Source organism: Opisthocomus hoazin, chromosome 6, assembly GCF_030867145.1.
Source record: "Opisthocomus hoazin isolate bOpiHoa1 chromosome 6, bOpiHoa1.hap1, whole genome shotgun sequence".
Taxonomy (NCBI): domain Eukaryota; kingdom Metazoa; phylum Chordata; class Aves; order Opisthocomiformes; family Opisthocomidae; genus Opisthocomus; species Opisthocomus hoazin.
In genome coordinates this window covers 17,534,139-17,555,419 of record NC_134419.1, presented here as the reverse complement: position 1 = coordinate 17,555,419, position 21,281 = coordinate 17,534,139, and the positions used below count along the sequence as shown (strand labels likewise).

The window sequence follows — 21,281 nt, the reverse complement described above, 5'->3', positions numbered from 1 at the left end:
TTTCCCTGTTTTTGGAAAGCACCGGTAAAAAGTACTTGGCCATGTAAAGTGTGAAGCGTTCTGGTTTGAGCCACTTGTTAATTTGGTAAGCGTCATACTTATCACCCTTCTCCCTGTATCCCTCACACTCCTCCATTAGTGGCTTTTAAATTACCTCTTGTTATATAAAGGTTTATTTAGTCTCCACCTAGGAACATTTTCCATGTGCTCCTTTGCATATACTCTGCAGCTCTCATTCTGAAAGTATTTATATTCTCACACACCTGTAGATGTACATACTTAAATATTTTTGAAAAAATATCAGCCTGGAGGTACATATTTTAAAATATTTTTTGAAAAATAAACATCCTAGAGGTACATATTTTTGTTCTTGGCTCACTAAGCCTAACTGAAAACTTGTGAAAGATACAGAGCAAATCATTGCACTACTTGAAGATATTTCTGATCTCTTTCCCACCTTGCCTTACTTGATTGCTATGTGGAGAATAAAAAATTAGGAAAGTATCATATTCCTTTGCCTTCTTTATTTAAGAAAAAAACCACACTACGTTGGAAAAATCCTGCAACAGAAGAGTTAAGTATTTTTTTCACATCAAAACAAATTACAGTACACACATTATACTTTACTATATTTCTGAGTACATGCTTTCATGTTTAACATTTAATCAATACACATGTACTTGAATAAGACACACTTTGGAGAATCTAAATCTATAAGCCTATCAAAAAGACAAATACCTGTGTTTAAAACCAGTGCATTTATTTGCTGAACATACAAATACCTCCTCCCTGCTTTGAAACTTGTGTAGCAAAAATTACAGTAAATTCCTTCCATTTTTAAATTTTATTTTACACATGGTTTTGTATTATTTGCAGTCTTCTTGCTTGTTTTTTTAAAACACACAGAGTTGAAATTAAAATAGTACAGACAACTGCTACACACAGAGCTACGATTGCCACTTTTACTGTACTGTTAGCAGCATCATCATTGCTGTCATAATCTAAAGGCACAGATGCTTTTGGAGGAATGAACCATGTGGCTTGTGCTATATTAGACACCTCTGAAATCAAGTTGGTATCATCAACAGCACGTATAGCAAAGTAGATTATGGTGTCATCTTCTACTGCGAAATTTTCTGGTGTAATTTTAAATGATTCTTCTCTGCCAGCCTCCTTAGGTATGAGGTTAGAGGAATCCACATAAGTAGCACGATCAAAGTGATCCCTTAGTTCCAGAATATTTTCACTGCTTTTTATTATGTAATGATCCGCTAGGGAAAAAAGAATGCATGTTAACAACAAACTAATATAGATGTTTTAATATCCCCATTTGTGGTGACAGTATCAGACTCTAGAGCCACTTTGTAACAAAAAGTGCTAATGATATGCTGAATGAGGTGTGCGCCCTGGTGACAGAGGATGCAGAAAAGGCAGAGTTAATGCATGCCTTCTTTGCTTCAGTCTTTAGTGCTAGGGCTGGCCCTCTGGAATCTCAGGCCCTGGAGGTAAGAGAGGAAGCCTGAAGAAAGGATGACCTTCCCTTGGTCGAGGAGGACAGTGTGAGGGATCACTTAAGCAATCTGGATGCCCACAAATCCATGGGCCCCGATGGAATGCACCTACAAGTGCTGAGGGAGCTGGCGGATGTCGTTGCTGAGCCACTCTCTGTCATCTTTGAGAGGTCCTGGAGGACAGGAGAGGTGCCCAAGGACTGGAGAAAAGCCAATGTCACTCCAATCTTCAAAAAGGGCAAGAAGGAAAACCCAGGGTACTACAGGCCGGTCAGCCTCACCTCCATCCCGGGAAAGATGATGGAGCAGCTCATTCTAGAGGTCATCATCAAGCAAGTGGAGGAAAAGAAGGTTATCAGGAGTAGTCAACATGGATTCACCAAGGGGAAATCATGCCTGACCAATCTGATAGCTTTCTATGCCAGTGTGACTGGCTGGGTAGATGAGGGGAGAGCAGTGGATGTTGCCTACCTAGACTTCAGCAAGGCTTTCTACACTGTCTCCCATAATATCCTCCGAGGGAAGCTCAGGAAGTATGGGCTAGATGAGTGGTCGGTGAAGTGGATTGAGAACTGGCTGAATGGCAGAACTCAGAGGGTTGTCATCAGCGGCGCTGAGTCTAGTTGGAGGCTGGTAACAAGTGGTGTCCCCCAGGGATCAGTACTGGGCCCAGTCTTGTTCAACTTCTTCATCAACAACCTGGATGAAGATTTAGAGTGTACCCTCAGCAAGTTTGCTGATGACACAAAACTGGGAGGAGTGGTGGATACACCAGAAGGCTGTGCTGCCATTCAGCGTGACCTGGACAGGCTGGAAAGTTGGGCAGAGAGGAACCTGATGAGGTTCAACAAGGGCAAGTGCAGGGTCCTGTACTTGGGGAGGAACAACCCCAAGCACCAGCACAGGCTTGGGGTTGACCTGCTGGAGAGCAGCTCTGCGGAGAGGGACCTGGGCGTGCTGGTGGATGACAGGTTAACCATGAGCCAGCAGTGTGCTCTGGTTGCCAAGAAGGCAAATGGGATCCTGGGGTGGATTAAGAAGAGTGTGGCCAGCAGGTCGAGGGAGGTTCTCCTCCCCCACTACACTGCCCTAGTGAGGCCTCATCTGGAGTACTCTGTCCAGTTCTGGGCTCCCCACTTCAAGAAAGATGAGGAGCTACTGGAGAGAGTCCAGCGGAGGGCTACGAGGATGATGAGGGGACTGGAACATCTCTCCTCTGAGGGAAAGGCTGTGAGGGGACCTTATAAATGCTTATAAATATCTGAAGGGTGGGTGTCAGGAGGATGGGGCCAAGCTCTTTTCAGTGGTACCCAATGACAGGATAAGGGGCAATGGGCACAAACTGAGGCACAGGAAGTTCCGTCTGAACATGAGGAAGAACTTCTTCCCTCTGAGGGTGACAGAGCACTGGAACAGGCTGCCCAGGGAGGTTGTGGAGTCTCCTTCTCTGGAGATATTCAAGACCTGCCTGGACAAGGTCCTGTGCAGCCTGCTGTAGGTGTCCCTGCTTTGGCAGGAGGGTTGGACTAGATGACCCACAGAGGTCCCTTCCAACCCCTACCATTCTGTGATTTGGTGATTCTGTGATTCTGTGTGATTCCTGTTTTACTGCTGACTGTATCGCTAAGCTTGGAGGGTTGGCAAGTTTACTTTTAAACCTTACTTTACAGTGTCAAAGGTCTATCGTTGCTGAGTCTGGGAATTCCTTCTTTTCCCTGGCCTTAAAAATATTGTTTCACCAACACTCCTAGCTTTGTGCAGGCCTGTGCAAAACGTAGCTGAATGAGAAACTGTGCTGTCCAAATACAAACAGAAGGTGAAATGGCAATTAAAAATATATATGTAGATAGCAGGGTCAAGCCTTATATATGGTCCGTATTCTCTCTCTCAGGATGAGGTTTTGATAGCAAAAACTGTGAAAGATACAAAATGAATCTCCCATTTGTACTCAAAGAACTGGTAGGTACATTGCGATAAGTGGGTTTGATGAATTTGGGGGGGTTCTGCTCTTTCTATTTCAAGTCTGTAACTTTTCAACACTTTCCCCTCCTCCCCTTCTCTTCCTCTTAGGAATACTTTTCCTCTTTAGACAGCAGAGAGATGTGCATGATATGCCCAGCTCCCAACCAGTGTAGGACCTGCTGTCTTAAATTATAATACCTGACCACTATAGCTATAAAAATTTTTAGGCTTATAGTTGCTAAATAGCAATAGAAGAAGTTGAGATTTTTTTTTTTAATTTATTTGAGGTTTTTTCCCTTGTGTATCTGGTTATTAAAAATTTTAGATAAATATAAAATTTTTATCTGAAGCTGTAATCTGCATAACTGTAGATTGTATATGTTAACATACAATCTCTGGCTGATGCAAGGAGATGCTTGTACATTTCATCTGGAATGAGGTTTCATTTTTCCTAAACAACAATCTTAAAATGAGTATTTTAGATAGAACATTACTGCATCTCTGTGGTCCATTCATATCTTGACTAAAGCTTTGTATTGTCCACATTTGCCAATTTTTATTGGGTTTTTTTTTAATTATGCACAGACATAGACTAAGACTTGTTGCTAAAGTCTCTGATGGTTGTATTATAATTTTATTTATTTGATTTGTTTATAATATTGGTTTACCTAGTTTGGGGTTTTTTTAACTCAAAAATTAACGAGAACCAAAACAGGTATCATGCAACAGGGTAACTTTCTACTTGGTTACGTTTTCGGGTGGGAAAGATGTAGCCCTCATCCCTGAGTGGTGGTCCTCAGAGTATGTCCTTTCAAATAAGAATAATAACCTTATCTCACAAAAATGTAGTGTCTGACTCACCTTTTCCATTGTCAAGGTCACCTCCTGGAGCTGTCCAAGACAAGACTATTGTTTTGTTTTCTGTATGAGCATGAAGGTCTGTAACTTTACAGGGTGGATAAATAGGAGCAGAATCGCCTTCTGTATTCACTACAAGAGAACTTATTGAAATTCTGCTGAAACTTCCCAGCCTGACTTTGATTTCTTTATCAGCAAATTTAGGTCTCGGTGCATTCATATAAATTTTACCTGTTTAAAACATTTTTCAACTTTAATCGCGACAGAACTCTGAATTGCATTTTCTTTTAAATTTTATTATATCTTATTATCTGTTCTCATCCTATAAGTTTTTGTTAGCTTATTCAAATTTAGTGGAAGGTTAGTGAAGTAAAGACAGAAAATAAGGTGATCTCAGGATTCTCAGCATAAAATTTAGGAAACCCAAAAAGCAGACAAAGTCTGAAATGTGTAAAAAATGGAAGTTATGCAACCAGTAAAGCAGGCTGCAGATGTTGGTGAGCCATGGCTGCAATGAGATAGTTCTCTCTCTTCACCCATATTGCACATCTTAAGAGACTTTCAGTTACATAGGCCATACTTTTTGAGTATTTTAGACAATTTTTATGCTGATCTTTCTATATTTCTCAATGTGTAAGTGTGAGAATATTAAATTGCAACAACTACCTTTTTTCAGCATTCAGATAAAAAAGTACTAAAATATCAAGAAATCTCAAACGCTAAGTTTTCTAGCAGCATTAGTGTACTAATATTACACACTGAATTTATTTGCCCCAAATCCCCATTTTAAAGTCTCAATAAGAATTCTATATTTGAAATCCCTATTGTGAGATGCCAAGATACAGATTCTGAGCAATATTTTGCCTTCTCATGGCTGTAAGAGAAAATAATTTTCAGATTAAAGACAACATTTTGTGCTATACCCATACATAGGAAACAGTAGTTGGAGATGGTTTGTTTTGTTCAGGCTTTTTTGTAGTGAAAATCATAGATGGAACATCTTTTAAGATCAAATGCATTTTTTGTGAATCTAAATGATCCCGTTTGCTAAACCTTTACAACCCCGTACATCAAATCATGCAAGTAGTTGTCTGTTTCATAAACACTCTTTACCATTTTCTCTGTAGCCTGGTATACTCAGGGCTCGATTTTGCTTGAGGCTAAGTCTGGTGGTTGTATTTGTCCCACGGGCATTCACTTTTAGACTGTATCTTCCATTGCCTTGTAAAGAAGTAAAGTATCTTGAGTAAATTCCATCATTCTTCATCATGTCAGCACCTTGGTATAGAATTATTGAGAATTAATATCTCAAACAAGATACATGCTGGTAAACAAGGTTATTTTTGCTGTTCATACGTAAACATAAAACCTGAACATTACTATGCAGAAAACCTGGCAGTGTTTTTTGTAATAGGACATCTTTAAAAACAGCAGTGGTCTCACTGTGACAACCTGTGTTTCATGTGTATTTTGGTAAAAATAACTAGTTCACATTAACACTTTTAACTAGGTAAGTCTCTTGTTACTGTATGGAACCACCAAGTTAATACTTATTGGCCATCTACTACAGAAAACACCTTTAAATTAGAAAAATGTCATAATTTAACCTTTCTCCAGGAATTCATCAAGACAGGATTTCTCCTCTTTAAGTGAACTTGTGCAGTTGTACCTGACTGTTCTGGTTTGGCTGCGGCTGGCAACAAAAGCGCCACGCGGCCGCCACTCCCCCCGCCGGGGTGCGGAGGAGAATGGAAAGAAACAGGCAGAAACTGGTGGGTCGGGATAAGGGCAGTTTAACAGAACAGCAAACAAAGGGAACAGGAACAACAACGATACAGATAAGGAGAAAACACAGCACAAACCGCACGACCCAGAGAGCCGCCCTCCACGACCGCCGCCTCGAGCTCCCGAGCCGCGAGTGAGTTCCCGCCGCCCCGCTCCCCCCACCGGAACCCCGCATGACGGCACATGGTATGGAATACCCGGCTCTGTTTGCCCAGGTGGGGTCAGCCCGCCCGGCTGTGCCCCTTCCTGGAGTCCGGTGAAAATTAACCCTGTGCTGGCCGAACCCAGGACACTGACTGACTGCGGTAGATCATATGCTGGCGGCATCCAACCTAACTATTTTAAAGCCTGACAGCAACATAAAAATAACCTTATGGGTTCAGCAAATAGATGTTTAAGAAACACAGGATAAAGCATTGAAATGTTGTTATATTTTTAAGTACAGCAATGTGAAAGCAAGGACAGAATAAGGAGGCATTGCTGGCTACTGCTGAACTCATAAAGCTTTAGGGCTGCAGCAGTGATGAGAGAAAAGGAAGAGGAGAGATAAAAAGAGATTGAGGGATGCTGAATGCCAGGAGTGTCTTGCTGTTGCTCTAAGAAAGAGTATTCTTGAAAAGAATAATGCACTTACTTAACATACAAAAGGCATAAAGCTAATGTGTGGTGAGCTAATGTTAAGACTGTAGTCCAGCATTGTAGAATATGAGATGGACTAGCAAAACATCCTTTTCTTTTTACTGTGTCTCTTGAAGGCAGATGATTACATGAAGTACACTTTCAGAAAGCAGATACGAGCAATGTACCCTGTACCATGCACAGCTTTTCTCCTTTCACCCTCAATAACAGCACAGGAAAGAATGCGGAACAATTTTTCAGGTAAAGGCCCATGTCTTTGTTTTCCTCACCAAGAAAAAGCTTTGTAGCTTACTTCTGTCCTAAAGCAGTAAAGTTCTCTGTCTCCTTTTTTATTTTTTTCTTGGTTTGGAGCATAGCCGTGACTCAGTCCTTACTGATAAATCTGAGGAGAGCATGCAGACTTGGATTCCAAAATGCAAAATTCGAAGGTTTTTGCTACATATATGGAAGCTCACCTGCTCCATTATCAAGAAGTTCAAGGGTTACTGCTGCTGCACCATCCTTCTCTATGGTGGCTATTACAGCTGCACCAAGAACAGGCAAAAACCCTTGGCTAACCTCTGCATAAACAACAACTGGATTATATGCTCTATTTGACCTATCCATGTGAGCTGCAGTGCTCACAGGAGGAATATCAGAAGATGCTGGTCGAGAGATAGCTGTTACTGATACAGCTTGATTTTCTGTACGAATGTTCTTAATACAAAACTGCCAATCACCCACCTGCAAATAAAATACAAAAAAATATAAAAAACAAGTGAAAAAGCTGCATGTTCTAACAGGGTCATTGTTTCCTTTATATAACAAAAAAAAATTAAAGACAAGCTGTATGCTCGTCTATAGGAAATGTTAATTCAGAAAATAAAAGAAAATTCAGTCTTTACCTCTGCAGTGCCACTTATACTGAGTCTTGCTGTGTTTGGGTTTGAATTATCGATTGTAAAGTTTGAGCTTCCATATTCTTTTCCTTTGGGGTCCCTCAGGAAAAAAAATGGCTGAGACAGACTCCATGAAATGCGGAAGAAAGTGTCATTTCCCACAGTTTTGTCAACAGGCACAGTAGTATTCATCCATTCAGAAAGCTGAACAACTAGCTCTCTGCTTTCAAGCTGTTGTTGGAGAAATAAAATTTGTCATATTGCTGTTTAGTAAAGAAGCATTTAACATATTTTTAGAGTGATTCCTCATCCATTGTGCAACTTTGTATCCATTCATTGCTGACTTAAAATGGATTAGTCTGGGAGGAGAGAATTGAAAAGCATGCATGACTTTTGGTAACTAGCATGAATAAAGGTCTCTGCTTACTTATTTATAACTCAGAGTTATATAGAGAAGATGGAAGGCTTTCTAGTTCTGCTGTCTCTGGCTACTGGAAATTGAAGAGCCATTTGGCACAACTATTGAATGAAGAAAACAAATAAAATCCCAGATTCACTTTATGAAATGGATGCTTGCATAGTAACATTGATTTTAAGTGTAAAATTATGGTAAACAGAATAGTTACGGTAAGGTTAAGTCCTTCATTTCTCTGTCTAAACTATTTATCTACCTATCTAAAGCATTGTGCCAGCAGCTGTATTTCCACTGAAGTTTGTCTGTCTTAAAATCCTGGAAGAGAGAAAGAAAATGTCTCCACATATGAACTGTAAGGCTTGTGAGTAATGAGAGAGACAGAAATAACAGCAAACCAGAGAAGAATATATGGAAGAGAGAAATAAACAATATTTCCTTTATTAAAATTAAAATAATTTTGTGTATTTTCATCACTCCAATTTTATAAACAATAAACTCTGCAGTTAGAAAATAGCCTGTCATAAACTTAATTTTTTTCCTGTATAGATGGTACAGAAAAGTCTATTAAAGGCAACATAAAAACTTAAAAAATACCAGACCGGCTTTTCAAATCTACATTGACTGCTGCTTATAAACTAGCTATCTTAGTGAGTGGTACATTTTGGATAAAACATAGCATCTGTGTCAAATTATTAACAAAGTGAGGAATGAGTTGATAAATTCTAATTAACAACTGGCCTAAATGAAAAGTCTAAAAGTTCATATGTTAAAATAATGCACGTGGCATAGAAGAGAAGCTGTATTTTTAATTGTATTTTTGTTACTTAAGCTAGACTGTTAAAATGCTCTAAAAGATAACATTTCATATAAGAGTGAGCTAATCCTGGGGAATTTCTTCTGTTTTCTCTGAAAGTCTCTTGGGCTTTGACAATTATCAGAAATCATTTTCTTGATTTTGTGAAACCAGGAATTATATAAATTATGTAAATTATATATGTATTTCATGGCAGTGAAATGTAGGAGATCACTAAAAAATGTACTTGCTCCTATTTCCAAATTGAGCCACTGACAATTATGATCATTAATGTCTAAATTAATTCAATTACTGATCAACTAAAAGCACAGCAGGAAAAAGAAGTGTTGAAATTCAGACCTGAATAGATTGTTCAGAGAAGTCTCCACTTCCTGATGTAATTGCACTGAATGCCTCAGTTAGTTTACTGGGGACAACTCCATCTACAGCATAAAACTTTAAACCTCCTGAAAGACAAGGGAAAAAGAATTAGGAATACAATTTTTTACTTTAAAATTGCTAAATTTTGTGTGACTTCTGGTATTGAATGTTCTACTGAGGCAGCCAATTTGTTATGAAATCAAAAAAGAAATGTATCTTTTTATTAACATGTTAATGCATGTGACATAGTAAATTCTGGATTGCGTGATCAACTCATTTTATCTGTCACTGGCACAGTTTGCAAACAAATCACTCCCTGCAGCAGATCAGCATTTTTAGACTTTTCTTAGTACTTTCAGAGTCACATTTCCATCCCTTCAGTGAAATTCTGCTCTGAAAATACCTCCGCAGAAAAGACACAGTGGCATTCTGTGGTTTTTGATGCTCAAAATCCAGATGTTCTTTATTTCCAAATGTGAAGTTTAGGCCTCTTCTCATGAATATTGTGTTCAAGCAGCTCTAGTCCAATGGAGGTTCCCATGCTCAGTGCAGGTCTCTTAGTGAATTCATTGTGAATGTGGCTTCATACTGCTCCCCTGAAGCATCTTCATGCATTTGTTGCAATTCTCTCTCAACACCAGGATCATACATTCCAGACATAAACTGAGCTATCACTCTGCTCCCAACACACAGGTCACTGGATTCCCAGAGTAGAGGAGAGACTGCTGTGCAGCGCTGAACCCCGGGGAGCCTACTCTGGGTGTGCAGAGGCTGCCCACAGCAACTCCCCACCACCGAACACCTCTCACCCCTGCCCCTCATGCACAGACTGGCATAAGGTGCGCAGGTTACGTCAGGTGGATGGCTCTGTCTCAGGAGACAACACGTGGAGTCGTGTGAGCTGGAGGAGGTGTGAGCTCAGAGATCTGTTCAGTATCTTTGGAAAAACTGATTTTTGTTTCTAAGCAGGAAGGCCTGCTGGTTGAAAACTAGAGGCTGAAGGACCGTCTGGGTTCTTTCTGGCTCACAACTCACAGAATCACAGAATCACGGAATAGTAGGGGTTGGAAGGGACCTCTGTGGGTCATCTAGTCCAACCCTCCTGCCGAAGCAGGGTCACCTACAGCAGGCTGCACAGGACCTTGTCCAGGCGGGTCTTGAATATCTCCAGAGAAGGAGACTCCACAACCTCCCTGGGCAGCCTGTTCCAGTGCTCTGTCACCCTCAGAGGGAAGAAGTTCTTCCTCATGTTCAGACGGAACTTCCTGTGCTTCAGTTTGTGCCCATTGCCCCTTGTCCTGTCGCTGGGCACCACTGAAAAGAGCTTGGCCCCATCCTCCTGACACCCACCCTTCAGATATTTATAAGCATTTATAAGGTCCCCTCGCAGCCTTCTCTTCTTCAGGCTGAACAAGCCCAGCTCCCTCAACCTCTCCTCGTAGGGGAGATGCTCCAGTCCTCTAATCATCCTTGTAGCCCTCCGCTGGGCTCTCTCCAGTAGCTCTTCATCTTTCTTGAACTGGGGAGCCCAGAACTGGACAGAGTACTCCAGATGAGGCCTCACCAGGGCAGTGTAGAGGGGAAGGAGAACCTCCCTCGTCCTGCTGGCCACACTCTTCTTGATGCACCTCTGCAAGTGGAGCTTAAACAACAAATTCTGTCTTAAAATACAGGCCAGAACAAGATTCAGCTCTGGACTCTCCCATAGTCGTGTTGATCTAATGATGTTGAAGAGCACATAAGGGCATTTTAAGTTATTTCAATTGCTAAAACAAGGGGATTGTAGTCTGAAAATGTACAGCATGCGCACCTCTCAAATAAGAATATTTATTCACCGTATTTGTTTGGAGTCAGTTTGCTTTCTAGATCTCTGCAAGGAGTTTTCATTCTTCCACGGCATTTGCAGGTGCTGTAGCAGGAAGCAGCACCCCTATGGATAGTTTTTTTAAATGGTTGTTTTCAAACTAATTACATAGCTCCAGCTCAGCTGACAGCTACACCAGCTAATGAAAAGAGTAGTCACTGTGTTTACAGTTTCCTAGCCAGTGCACTTCAGCTGCAACAATCGAAGAAAATTATTATTCTTTATGTAATAAAAAATGCTTATAAATTATATCATATAGAAAGTTCTAGCCATTGCATGTAATGCCAGAAATAAAATTCTAGACATGTCTTTTCATGTTATATAAAAATATTGTAATTAAATCTCCTTAGTAGTAGGGTATTGTCATGTTATTGCATTTTTTAAAATCAAGACAGCTCTCAAAGCGAATCTATGGATCTATAGTGTTCTGCTTCTTTGTATTAAAAAAGTCTGTTATGAAAACCAAATTTCTGTAAAATTAAATTTGTTTTAAATTTCTTATTTTCCAGACCAATGAATTGCCATGCTTTTACATTTTCATGCTTCAATATGCATGCCAGAGAAAGAGTGCATTTAGAATATTTACCTGTTAGTTTAGAAAATTCTTCTAATTCTTTGGCTGCTGATGGCCCCAGTGCAATAGTGTGAATTTTTGCCCCACTTTGTTTCACCATATCAAGGCAAGCTGCCATACCCGAGTCCTCTCCATCTGTCAGTAACACAATTTCTGAACCATATGTAGTATTCATTTTACCTGCAATTAACTGCATCAAGAAAAGAATTTATGATATAAGCAGCAGAATAATTTTTAAGTACTAGTTTATTGTAGAGCACAATCAATGTATGCATTTAAAACTGTTAACTTGACATATAAGACAAATTTATTCTTTAAGAAGTGTTTGAATTTTTCTCTAACACTAAAACCATTATAATATTAATTATTGCAACTGACTTCACAGCATTTAATTACTTCTATTTAGTAAGTTTTCAATTATAAACAATGAATGTTTAATACATATTTTTCTAGGGAAGGAACCTGCCCCAAAACAATGACGTCAGAAGAATTCTGCCTCTACATGCTTTGCTAGTTTAGGGACTGGATGCTTCAAGGCATCATATTAAAAACTTACGTCTGCTATCTGGGACTAGTGTTTATTCTCCAATCAAAATTTCAGAGTAGAGAAGGACAGACTTGTGTCTAAGGGTGGACTCTGAGGTACCTGAAGGTAGAGCACCCATGGGGCAGGCCTCTGTCTTGGCTGCTCCATCCCTGTCTGGCTGCCAGTCTTCCTCGTGACATCCCCCTGTCCTGAGCCTCCTCTCTGCCCTGGACTCTCAGCTATCTCAGCAGTCTCATTCTTCTCTGTACAATTCCTCTCTTTCTTTCCTTTTCCTACATGTTGCTTCTGATTTTCAGTTTTGCACCTGAATTAGGTGACATTTTCTGGGACTTCAGACTGCCAGCCCGAGGAAGTAAAACAGACAAATAAACAATAGTGTCTATCCACCACTGTTTCGCAGTCTCATGACTTGTATGTGGTTTCACAATTTTAGGGGCTTACTAGTGAACCATAGTGAATCATTGTGATTCGTGAGTCAGATCTCTGGTGTTTCCTCAGCTCACGTTTTGCTAGAAAAAAATCTTAAGAGTTTGCAGGAATACAAGATGATGTTCGTTCATTGTTATGTTAGTCTGCAGCCTTTTCTCTGTATATACACCCAGCAATGTGACTGGGCTGTGAGTTTATCCAGTCATGTGAAAGTCTGGACTGCAATATTGCATATTTCTTTCCACTAGAAATAATTAAAGAACTGTATTAAAGTAAACTCTTAACTTCGTCTTAAACAAACTAAAGAGAATAAGCTTTGTAGGTTTCCAACCAGAAATCTGATTTTCCAAAATTTAGATCATTCTTGTACTTCATTTTGGATTTAGATTTTATTTTTCTGTATCCTTTTTGAAGCACGGACGTCACATCTGGCCTGTATTCTCATGATACTCTTTCTAATGCTCTGTAATGGCAATGCCAAATAGTTTCTACGCCAAATTTTCTGCTGATAGAGTCAAGAATCATATTATCTTTCTTAACTCTACCATTGCTTAGGAAGTCCGTGTTCAGTAGGCTACCAAGTGTGTTTCTTACTTCTTCCTCATTTTCCATACATTCCAGGAGATATTTCCACATTGTACTTTACCTGAAATCCCTTACGTATGCCTGCACAGATATTGGTTTGACCATTAGGAATTCTAGGCAAACATCGAACAAGTTTTTGGCGTGCTGCATCATTGGTTATTTGTTGCAGAGGAGCTTTTTCAGATGCGTCAGAGTTAAATGTGACAATTCCAACCCAGGAACTGATTTCAATAATATGAAGCAGAAATACCTCTGCAGCACTATGGAGATGTCTGATGCGGTCACGCTGTATGTGAAGAAAATAACATCCTTAGAATGCAATCCTTCTGAAAAGCTATGACTATGCACAAAATATAGGAATTTTCTATGTTGATCAAGTTGTAACTAAAAATTTAAAACTATCTGCCATAAAGTAACTCATATGTGTGTTCAGTTCTAGAAGAGAGGAGATGTAAACTGTATTCTGGTGTTTTAAAAGTGCAGCAAACCACATCTTCCAGGAAAGAAGTCACCAGGCAAAGTCCGTTTTCTGATGTTATGACTTCATTCCTAATCAAGATTTTTGTCACTTTTTCTGTTTTTTGATAGAGTGATGGCAATGCAAGAAGACAACACAAACAATGCCTGAGGACTAGGTTAGTCTAGAGACTAATTATTTTGAAAATATGCATAATATTGTGGTAAAAGTATGACTATTTTAAATGCAAATATTTGAAGGGATTACTGAAAAAAAAAAGTCATATTTGAAAACATTTATCTCTGGAGCTAGCTCTTCCTGCAGTATTTATTTCATAATTATCTTCATTTTGGTTTTTAGCATACATCACTATTTACTAACTGATTTAATAAAATGTACAATGATTGGTAGACATCTGTATTATAAAAATAATACAATTTATTACAATTCAGTTCTTTGCTGAAGATCAGTCTCCAGAATAGCTCTGCACTAGAACAACATGTCTGGAAATCGATCTGTTGATGGAGCACAATGGAAGAATCCCACAATTCTTACATGTATGCCATAACTAAAGAAATGGAGCATATACTGCATTATGCTTCTTCATGTATATTTGGGTTTAAGGTATAGCTGTCAAGCATTGAAGAATATTTCTCAACAAGTTTGAGCTTTTTGTATTACCTTCTTTAGATAAATAGTCTTATTTTTAGGCTTGAATTCCTGTGAAAAATGAAACACTGAATTTGCAGTATTTTCAATAAGAGAGTAATGGTCATTGGTTCTCTACTGAGCTGTGGAAGAGGTAGGTTATGGATAAGAAAATGCAGTATGTCATCAAAAGAACATATAGGCTGATTTTTAAAAGCTGTTAGTGAATGCATAGAGGTTTCAAACTCATCATGAGATGATAGCTGTCTTACCTACCCAGATAATTTTGTCATCTTTCTAGAGATCATAGAATCATAGAATCATAGGCTGGAAAAGACACCTAAGAGTGTTATAGAAGTATGAGGATATTTATGCAAATAAGCACATATTCAGGGATCTATATGCAAGGATCTATCACATCTTGCATCTATAAAGAAGATTAGTATCTCATGCCACAAGAAGCTATGAAACAATAAACCTATGCAAAGTTTTACAGAAAAAAAAAAGGAAAAATAACCTCAGCCTTGTTAAAATGACATTACATCATGCTAGCTCATATTCTTGATTCCAAAGAGCAATATTGTAATGAGGAAAGAACAACTAATTTATTGACATATTTTGACCTACATATTTACTTTAAATTTTAGAATAATTCATAACAGAAACACAGGGTGAAACTCCATCTATGATACAATTTCTGCTTGGATGACATACAATGGCATTGTCATTCTAGGTCTGGAACAAAGGAAAGAAAGTATATAAAACTGAGATTTTACAAGAAAAAAAAGACCAAGTCCGGCCTACCAGTCTCAGGATTTTTAAGTGACACCTTATAGGAATTCCTAAACAAAATTACCAGGGAGAACAGGAGTAGTCCTTTTTTTTTTCTAAAATAACGGAGTTAATTACAGAACTGACTGATTTTTTTTTTTTTTTTGGTAACTTTTTCTGTTTCTTACAGTTTTTTGCTAAAAATTGCTTATAAAATGCATATTCTTACCATTGACATGCTCCCAGAAACATCCAGTACTAAAATGACTGCTCTGTCTCCATTCTGCAGGAGTGTGAACGTAGTCTCAGAGGGGGGTGCAGAAGCATTTACAACCGATGAGTTGCGAAAGTCATCAGATTCCATAATTACTTCCCATGTGCTTTTGTGGTTGCACATCTTATTCTGCCTGTTTGGAGCCTCAGTATTGTGAGTGTTTTTATCACAAAATTCAACCACCTAAAAAGCCAGATTGAAGCTGATGATAATTCTGAACCCAACAATGTGAGCATAACATCTCAGAAAATACGAAGTTCGTGATGGGGGACAGGACACATGGATGTGTTCTTCTCCAGCGAATGTCTTCTGTGCCATGACCAGCCAGAGTCTTAGAAAAAGGAAGCAAAGAAAGTGCTCCCAAAGAACTTGCCTCAGATTTTACATAAGCACAAGCATGGTGTGACAGGCAGAACCAAAGCTTTCAGTCTGTGAGTACTGAGATCATTGGAGTCACTGATTCATGGAGGTCGTACTAGATTTAAGCCTGCTAACACAGATACTGTAGCTGAACAGTATGGAGGTCAGCACAAGTTAGAAGCTTGAATATTTAACCAACTTCTTGGCTTAAGGTGATGGTCTTGAACCAGTTCCTGTAAGTTCTCTTGAGTGGAATACGGAAAGATGCAAAAGATAGAAAGTGAAGACTTTGAGAGAAGCAGGAAATAATCTTTTAGTGTCTTTGGATGTCCATGGCATACTGCTGAGGGAAGGCCATGACCCATTGTTGTGGGTTAACCGTGGTGGGCAGATAAGCACCACAATTCCTCCCCCTCCCCAGTAGAACGGGGGAAGAGTAATGGAAGAATAAAAGCAAAAAAACTTTACAGTCAAGATAAAAGAAAACAAAGCAAAAAAATGTGTTTAATAAGTGAAGGATAAGTGAAAGAAGAGAGAAGAAACAAAACAAAAAGAGTGATGCAAAGGGAATCACTCACTACCTCCCATGGGTAGACCAATGCCCAGCCAGGTCCCGCGCATAAGATGGCTAAGCCTCCTAAAACCCCCTCTTTCCCTTTTTATTGCTGAGCATGACATTATATGGTATAGAATATCTCCTAGGTTAGTTCGGGTCATCTGCCTGGTTGTGTCCCCTTCCAGCTTATTGTGCACTCCCCAGTCTATTCACTACAGGGGACAGAGTAAGAAACAGAGAAGGCCTTGATGCTGTTCAGCTAAAGGTAGAACATTAGTGTGTTATTGGTACTGTTTTGGTCTAAAACACAGCACCATGTGATCCGCTATGAAGAAAATTAGCTGTATCCTAGCCAGGCCCAGTACACTCATGAAGTTCTTGGAAAGAGCTTGCCCAAAGAAATAAGGTCAATAGCTGGAGGAATTTTGATCCTGTACCACAGAGGTCTATCCTGCAAGGAGACTGTTTGTCCTGCTAACCCCTGTCCCAGACACTGGAACGGCACAGAGCTCACGTGAGGAGGCCTGCCTGGTTGTCCTGGGTGCTTTCCAGAGAGGTGGGCTACTGCTTCTGTGTTAAGGATAGGTAGACAGCCCAGATTGCTCTGCAATGGAGCGTAATAGAGCTAACTGGGCAACACAGTTCAGGTGCCAGTTTAGAGAACGAGTGATCACAAACTGCAGTTATCTTATGGACAAGGCATTTGGCAAGAATGCTTCCCTTTTATGCCTGTTGACCTGATTCTCCAAACATGGAGCAAGAAGGATGCTAAAACTGCAGTATGTCTCATCCTTATTGACGGGAAACAGCTGTCAAATCATTTCCAGTAGCTCCTTTGTCTTCTCTTTTGAACAGATATTAATAGAGCTGATAGCATCATCCATATTCTTTGAAATAGAAATTCATTAAAGAAACACCTGACTGATCATTCTCCCGCAGCAGAAATTACTGAATGCACTCTGAATGTTACTAAACCCTCAGTCCAGAAAGGTATAGTAATACTTACAGACGGTATGTGTGACAAATGCATAACAGAACATGAGATACTTTGTGGTATATCTGGAATAAATACACATCCTTTTTCATATAGCTGACCATCATGTTTACAGGGTCTCAGCTCGCACTTATCTCCACTACAGTCTTGGAAAACAGGTACACCAGTCACACCAGCTGGACAGCTAAGGGAAGAGAAGGTAGGCAGGGCTGGTTAAGAACACATATATAGTCTGTAACTGGTTATTTATTTGAACTTTGGCTGCCGAAAGCCAAATTGCTGTTGACACAGCACTGTACTAGACACTGCACAAGTACGTAGATAAGCTGTCTCTGTGCCTGGCAGGGTCTTCAAACTAAGCTAGAAATAGTTAAAATCATAAAACACTTGTGGTCTTTTGTTATCTTCCTTGTGGTAATTATAGGCTATGCAGGAAAGACATCCTGCTATTAGTTGCGATACAAAAGACTGTATTTGTATGCCTGAGCTGGGAAAAAAGGCAAGCCTGAACTAATTCTCTACATCCATTCAGTTATTGTCCCTCTTTGCAGAAACTGTTTAAAACCACAGTGGTTTCAGCAGGCAATTTCAGTGTGGTTGATAACTGCTCCTTAATATAATTGTGTTAAATAAGTACAAAACAAATGGTGGCTGAAGTCTGCAATTGCACATAGAGCAAAAGATTATCCAGCCTGATCTCCTGAACCTCTTGCAAAACAGCACTGAAGGCAGCTGTGGTTTTCTGGGCTGTAGGGCAGGCAATAGATGTTACTGACCAAGCATCTTTTAATCATACAAACAGGTCGTGGACACTCTACAAACTCAGCACAGATGACGAGAATATAGAAAACATTATTGAAATGTTTAAACCTGTGTAATGCAAAAGCAGAAATATGAAAAAAATAATACCTTGTTGCTTCAACAGTTGTTTCTTCAGAATTTCTAGACAGATAAAAAGGCACGTCACTATTGTACTCATCGAACACTCCCCACCGAAAGTGAGCCCATTCATGGACAAAAACTCGACCTGTTCAAAAAGAATAGCACACGCACTTTCTAAATACAACTGTTTGAAAGCTATTCTATGTTTTACTTAGACACTTTAACAATTTAAAATAATTTATGTGAGGTAATACAGGAAGATTGTGAAATATTTAAGCAATTGGGATAATAATTTTTCCTTGAGGTAAAGCTAGGAAGGCATCAGTTTAGCAACCAGGACTAGAATTTTTATTAATATTTCACTCTCAGGCAGGAACTGTCTTCCAAGGAAGGCTGTCTTCCAAGTTGGCAAAAATCTCCTAAGGAACTTTAGGTTTTGTGAGGTTTCTGTCCCACAGAACTGCAAACCTTACATTTTTTGACACAGTGTAGTATAAAATCAGATACACAAGCACTGGGTAGTTTATTTGGTAAGTGATCGTAAACAGAAGGCAACTGCTAATGGCAGTAGTTAAGTGCAGAGGAATAACCATTTAAGGTTTTCAAAGGGATGAGCAACTTCTGGATCTAGTGTTTGAGTATTTATCTTCAGACATTTCACAGGTATTTACTACTTCTGAAAAATATGTCTCTCAAAGTTTTTTCATTTTAGTAAGTAAATTAAAATACCCAAACTCATTAATCACTTAGAAAAATCTTGGCCATTTCATACAAACAATAAAACAGGCAATTAAATTAAATAGCAGTATTACCTTTTTCTCCATAAACCTTAGTCAAATTGTCATTTAACAGGAACTTAGGTGTGAAACGGATATACCGTCCCTTCTCTTTACATCCTCCATACTGTAAGGTGTAAACATCATCTGCATGATTCATATAAGGGTCTGCTATGATGACATCTGCCTGAAAAAGTAACACCAAGGTGATACATAAAATGGGTGTAGAGAAGAGTTATTCTCGCTGAATAGAATTAGTCCTAGATTTTGCTGTGGTTCATAATGTAGCCTTATCAGTCTAGCTTTTCCTTGTTATTCTAATCATGAAGAGTTCTCTAAATTGTACCTTATCATATGATTCTGATTTTGCTCTGGAATAGCTGGTGTTCTTCTTCCACGTTTTAGGAATTATAATTTTTACAGACTTGAAGAAAAATCGATGTTTTGTCGTTTCAAATAAGTAATTAGAAGCATTTTTCATCATGTTCTAGAGAGTAAAAGAAAATAAAATATTAACATCGATGTTAATATTAAAAATTTGATTGCATGTGCAATGAATAATTTAGCCATATTAAGAAACACCAGTACAATAAAGTAGAAGTACGTAACAAGAAATTAAGAAAGTATTACAATCTTCGCTAAGAAAAGAATAAACAAAGAAGCCAAAGACTAAGCTGTAATTCTTGGAATCTCTCACCAGTTCTATAATCCTGCTCTTAATCAGATGTTGTGATAAAATTCATTTTCTAGCCTTCATGTGAGATGAAAACTACTAAATACAAGGATTTTACCCTTAAATTAATAGAACATTGCACGTGCTTTTCATTTATCTGACTAATGCCATCATTTTTCTATCAAATTTGCTCTTTCACATTTCTTCTTATTTGTGTTCTGGCTACTGTACGCTGCCATTACTTTCTTCTCCTCTTGCTCTTTTACCACCTCTCTTGGGGGAGAGGCATCAGAAAAAATATTCCCTTTGTTTATTTTTCTCTCCACTAACAACTAAATGTTTAGTGGAAAAAAAACAAACAGGGAGGAGGAAACTAAAATCTATCCCATAGGCTTTTTATAAACTCAGAAACAAGCTGTGACAGAGGCTTCGGACTCAAACATCCACGTTGCATGTACATAAAATTCAGCTAAAATAGATTTATTGAAGAGATTTAGTTTGCCAGGCCTGAGAGTGATAGTGAGTGCTAACTGTGAGAAGTTGAGCAGCGATGGGACGTGCCACTTCAGCTGTCCCAGTGTGACTCCTTGCCTGCTCTGCAGATAAACAGAGCAGTTTTAACTAGTTGAAAGGAACTGAAGGAATGGTGTAACGGCAAGTTCTCGTAAGGTCAGCTGCAATGTGAATTTAATATGTGGTAGGTGTTTCACAGTAACAGTGACTGTCACTTGTACACGTCTACCCTAAAAAACACTCTGTGGTTTGTCCCTTGATGACGATGGAGTAATCTAAACTCTACTTCTTGTTAAAAGTGAGGACAGTCAGTGACTGATGGTAAAAAACAGACTATCACTTTTACTTCATGCAAACCTCACAAGATGAAAGAAATTCGGAAATGTTAAAAATTTTATGGTATCGTTCGTACTTGATCTTAGAGATTATATGGGGCTGAGATAACTCTACATCAGGGTCTAGTAGGCATTAGACATACTGCAGAACCTGGGCATCCAGCATCCTATTCTAGGAAAATTTACCCATTGAGGCATCTACATGGATTGCAATAAAAGTTAAGCCCAGAAATGCCACTAAACCTAACTCACCCCCTGTTTTTTTTTTACAATTTTTAAAGGAACATTATGAGACATACTAGCTAATGACAAACACCAGTATAATCAACGGCTATTAAACAAGCATTTGTAGGACATTCTTTCAGGTAAACATAATTTGGACAACTACTTAAAGGAATTTCAGTCTGCCTCCCAACAGTGACATTACAGCATTGTCTGAGTGAATTAGTGCTCTTAGTAGCGACAACAGATGGCAAGACAAATTAGAAACTACTAGTTTAGTAACTATGGGATTAATCCATGATTAATTTGAAACAACAAGAAGAACACCTATTTGCAAGAATGAGAGCTGGACCTGATTCATGCTACTTTCCAAGCAGAAAAGTCAAGACACAACTGCTGAGAAACAATGCATGTAAATGCAAATATTCTTACCATTGTGTTCAGGATGATGTTGGCATCTTCTGGCACCCGGGGATCAATTGCAACAACCAAATCCTCATAGCCATTCTTATTTAGCCATACCATAGAAACTTTTGCCACATGCAGGAGCTGAAAAAACAGCAAAAATACCAGACTCCTCATCAGCCCCATTACTTGTC

At 39.0% G+C, this 21,281-nt stretch overlaps 1 protein-coding gene across 1 annotated transcript; it reads right to left on the bottom strand.

Annotated features, from left to right (window-relative positions):
* Positions 1–564: 564 nt before the first annotated feature.
* On the bottom strand, positions 565–21,279 carry LOC104338842 (calcium-activated chloride channel regulator 1). The gene is made up of 14 exons (XM_009944921.2): positions 21,115–21,279; positions 19,286–19,426; positions 18,976–19,126; positions 18,191–18,308; positions 17,294–17,465; positions 15,327–15,554; positions 13,283–13,507; positions 11,673–11,850; positions 9,202–9,308; positions 7,640–7,864; positions 7,211–7,478; positions 5,445–5,609; positions 4,335–4,562; positions 565–1,271 (listed from the first exon to the last, which is right to left on the bottom strand). Exons 1-14 carry the CDS (start codon positions 21,271–21,273, stop codon positions 850–852), a joined length of 2,787 nt encoding a protein of 928 aa, XP_009943223.2. The 5' UTR covers positions 21,274–21,279; the 3' UTR covers positions 565–849.
* Positions 21,280–21,281: the final 2 nt, after the last annotated feature.